This window comes from Solanum pennellii, chromosome 1 (assembly GCF_001406875.1).
Source record: "Solanum pennellii chromosome 1, SPENNV200".
In the NCBI taxonomy this organism is placed as follows: domain Eukaryota; kingdom Viridiplantae; phylum Streptophyta; class Magnoliopsida; order Solanales; family Solanaceae; genus Solanum; species Solanum pennellii.
In genome coordinates this window covers 61305828-61309150 of record NC_028637.1, presented here as the reverse complement: position 1 = coordinate 61309150, position 3323 = coordinate 61305828, and the positions used below count along the sequence as shown (strand labels likewise).

The 3323-nt window shown below is 40.4% G+C and overlaps 1 protein-coding gene across 1 annotated transcript; it reads left to right on the top strand.

Moving 5' to 3' along the window:
• The first annotated feature begins 926 nt into the window (after nt 1–926).
• Nucleotides 927–1794, top strand: LOC107021790. Its single transcript, XM_015222501.1, has 2 exons — nt 927–1200; nt 1502–1794. The coding sequence occupies exons 1-2, from the start codon at nt 927–929 to the stop codon at nt 1792–1794; spliced, it is 567 nt and encodes a 188-aa protein (XP_015077987.1).
• The last annotated feature ends 1529 nt before the right edge of the window (nt 1795–3323 follow it).

Here is a 3323-nt window from a genome sequence, read left to right as displayed (position 1 = left end):
TGGAAAGCTCACTAACTTTCCTAATCCCAATTTGGCAAGTCCACTGACTTGACTTTCTATAATCATGTCGTTAGGAAAGATCTATTCTTACTCATGCGTATCCTTGGTGTGTGATTGCATATACCCATACATATTACAAGTGTGTAATGACCCTATACAACTCTACAATTTTAGGTGCAGGCACAAGTTGACGCTGAAACTATCCGGACGTGGAGCATTCATCTGGACTTGGTAGGCCCTCATGCTTTCGAGGATGCTTGCCCATTATATTCTACATTAGTAACAAGATTGAGCTAGTGGATTATGTTCCACTAGCGTTTCGTTCTACTTTTGTTCAGACATTGTATTGGTTCCATTTTGGAAAGTATACATTTAATGCTATATTAAACGATTTCTTTAATATGATTATCTTAATGTTAGATGGTTGATGGTGAACAATTATGAATCTAATTGAATGATTAGTATGTATGTTAAGAAATAAAAAGTTTCAAATTTTCCTATAAAATAAACCTAGAGGAAGAAAGAAGGATGTAAGTAGGCTTGTCTGCGACCTCTGAGAGGTCAAAGACGCCGGTCTCGTCTGGGGTCTAGACTCCGGTCGTGAAAAATTGATATCAGAGCACTAGAATTAAATTCCGAGGATAATAAGTTCAGATCAACTACATTGAAGAGTTTCTAAGTCATGGAAGTGAAGTGCACCACTATACTGAATTAGAGACTGGATGATGCGTAGGAAAATTTCCCTTCTTCTGATCTCATCGTGCCTTTTCCTAATTTCTGATTTCTTGATGTTATGATGGTGTCTAACATCAATCTTTGTTGTTTTTTAGATACTGAATACTAGGAGAACCATTGGTCAGAGGAGAGGAGGAGCATCTGCTGGGGACAATCAGGTTCCACCCCAGGCTCCAGTCAAAGGAGTGGCTATGCCGGTTAACCCTGTTGGGTTGACTAATGTTGAGGTGAGGGCATATCTAGCCAAGATGGAACAAGCCATCACTATGAAGGCCCAGACCATGACTAACCAGGTCAACAGGCAGAATGTTCAGAGGGAGAACCCACTGATTCATAGTATGGCTGACATGCTGAAAGACTTTACGAGGATGAATCCTCCTATTTTCAAAGGGTCTAAGACTTCGGAGGATCCCCAAGAGTTTGTAGATGAGGTGAATAATATATTGGTGGCTACGGGGGCCATAGGTATTGAGAAAGCATAGTTGGCTTCCTATCAACTCAAGGATCTTTCACAGACTTGGTGCAAGATGTGGAAGGATAGCCGAGCTTTGGGCGGAGTTCCAATTACTTGGGAGCTGTTTAAGACAGCCTTCCTGGAGAGATTCTTCCCCAGGGAGATGAGGGAGGCCGAGGTTGAGGAGTTTATCAACCTTAAATAGGGATCGATGAGAGTCAGGGAGTATTCCCTGAAGTTTGTGAATTTATCAAGGCATGCCACTTCTCGTGTGTCTAACAGCAGAAACGAGATGAGTAGATTCTTGACAAGGATTAGATGAGGATCTCGAGGAGGAGTGTAGGGCAGCTATGCTGCATGACAGCATGGACCTTTCCAGGTTTATGGTCCATGTCCAGCAAGTGGAGGAAAGCAGAAAGAGGAAGCACAATAGGGCAGGGAACAGGTCAAGGCACGCCAAGGAGAATTTTTCAAATAAGATTCGTACTGAAATCAGGGATAAGACCAGGTTTAAGAAGGCACTCTCCCACAAAGGGGAGTCAAGTTATCCAAGGGTCGCTATGATAGGAATTCCGAGTCCGGAGTCAAGAGAAACAATGAAGTAGATACACCTCAGGAGAGACCACCTTGCAGGAAGTGTGGCAAACTACATGGAAGAGAGTGTATGATGGGCACTAAGCTTGTTACAGTTGTGGCAAACCTGGTCACATGGTGAAGGATTGTAAGAATAGGAGAAGTCAAGAATAAGGGCAGTAGAGAGTTTAACATAATGGTCCAAGTGAAGAGTCTCCAAGGAGGCAATGATTCTTCGTACTCAAGTATAGGGGTGCAGGGGAAGGCACCTTTGGTGAAGTCTCGGGTGTGTAGCCTTAATTAGTCTTTCATGTATTTGACCGTGTATGGTGTTGATGCACTAATATGAGGTTAATATGTTTTTTTAGCATGTTGGTTGCTGATTTGTATGACTTACATGTTTACTTATGTTGTATGCTTTGATGAGACTAGTTTAGGAAAGAGTTCCTTAGTCTATTAATGTGAAGCTACTAGTAGGTTTCAAGGATGTGCACCATCATGTTAATATGTGAATCAGATATTAACCAATGGGGAGTATTGAATTACCTATGTAGGCATACATTCTATAGATGACTTACTTATTTTTAGTGATGAGTAGTGTCATTCGGGGACGAATGTTCCTAAGGGGGGGATAATGTAACAACCCTAAAAATGAATATGCTAAGTAACACTTAATGTGTCTAGAATGCCTACGATTAAACCGGGTTCAAACGGATTGATGCGCATAGAACGAGACTCAGAACCCTTGCTACGGCCAATCCAACTAACTTGGGGAGTTATTTGATCTAGAAAAGGTTGGGTCCAAGCATGTAGGTCTCTCAAATACGAATATTTACTAGAATGAGTCTTTACCGGACTTTAAAAGGGAAAATCTTAGGTTTAGAGGGTCTAGGGGTAGAATGGTCTTCTTCCAGGCTAAGAGTAGTATCATAAATACCCTACATATATAATTAATTATTTAATTAATAATATGGAGGGGAATTTTGGGGAGAGAGGGCCGAAGATTGGCCCTTGAAGTGAAGTCTTGCTTCACCCGGGTTCGAATCTAGGTGGAACCAATTAATTAAATTTGTTTTTAATTTAAGTTGGTAAATTAATGAAATTAATTTATATTTATTATTTATTATGTGATTTAAAATAAAGGAAATCAGATTTTTAATAATTAAATCAAACCTTATTTGACTAAGTCCTAAACTACACTCCTAAGCCTAAGAAAACTCTTCTCTCCCACGCTCATCTATCTCTCAAGTCTTTATCACTCTCATTCATGATCTCTCTCTGCCAAAGTAACTTCCAAGAATATAAAAATAAACCAACTTCTTCACACTTGAAGCACTCACACGAAAAACAAGAAAACAAACGTTAATCACACATTAGGCAAACGGAGGTTGTCCGTCGAGTGGTGTTGACATTGAGGGGACTTGGATGTGATCTTGGGTGAAGTTTTTGCGCATCAAGTTGAGGTTTTAATGTCAAAAAGGTATGGGTTCTCTTCTCTCTTGGTTCCTTTCACAAGAGACCCTAAGGTTTAGAGGAATCTATTCCGAAAACTAGGGTTGTT

Bases quoted from the DNA above. Each gene is read 5' to 3' on its own strand.
- LOC107021790 (XM_015222501.1), top strand. From the start codon at position 927: ATGCCGGTTAACCCTGTTGGGTTGACTAATGTTGAGGTGAGGGCATAT. The intron at 1,201-1,501 runs GTATTGAGAAAG...ATTCTTGACAAG, and splicing joins GGTGGCTACGGGGGCCATAG to GATTAGATGAGGATCTCGAG.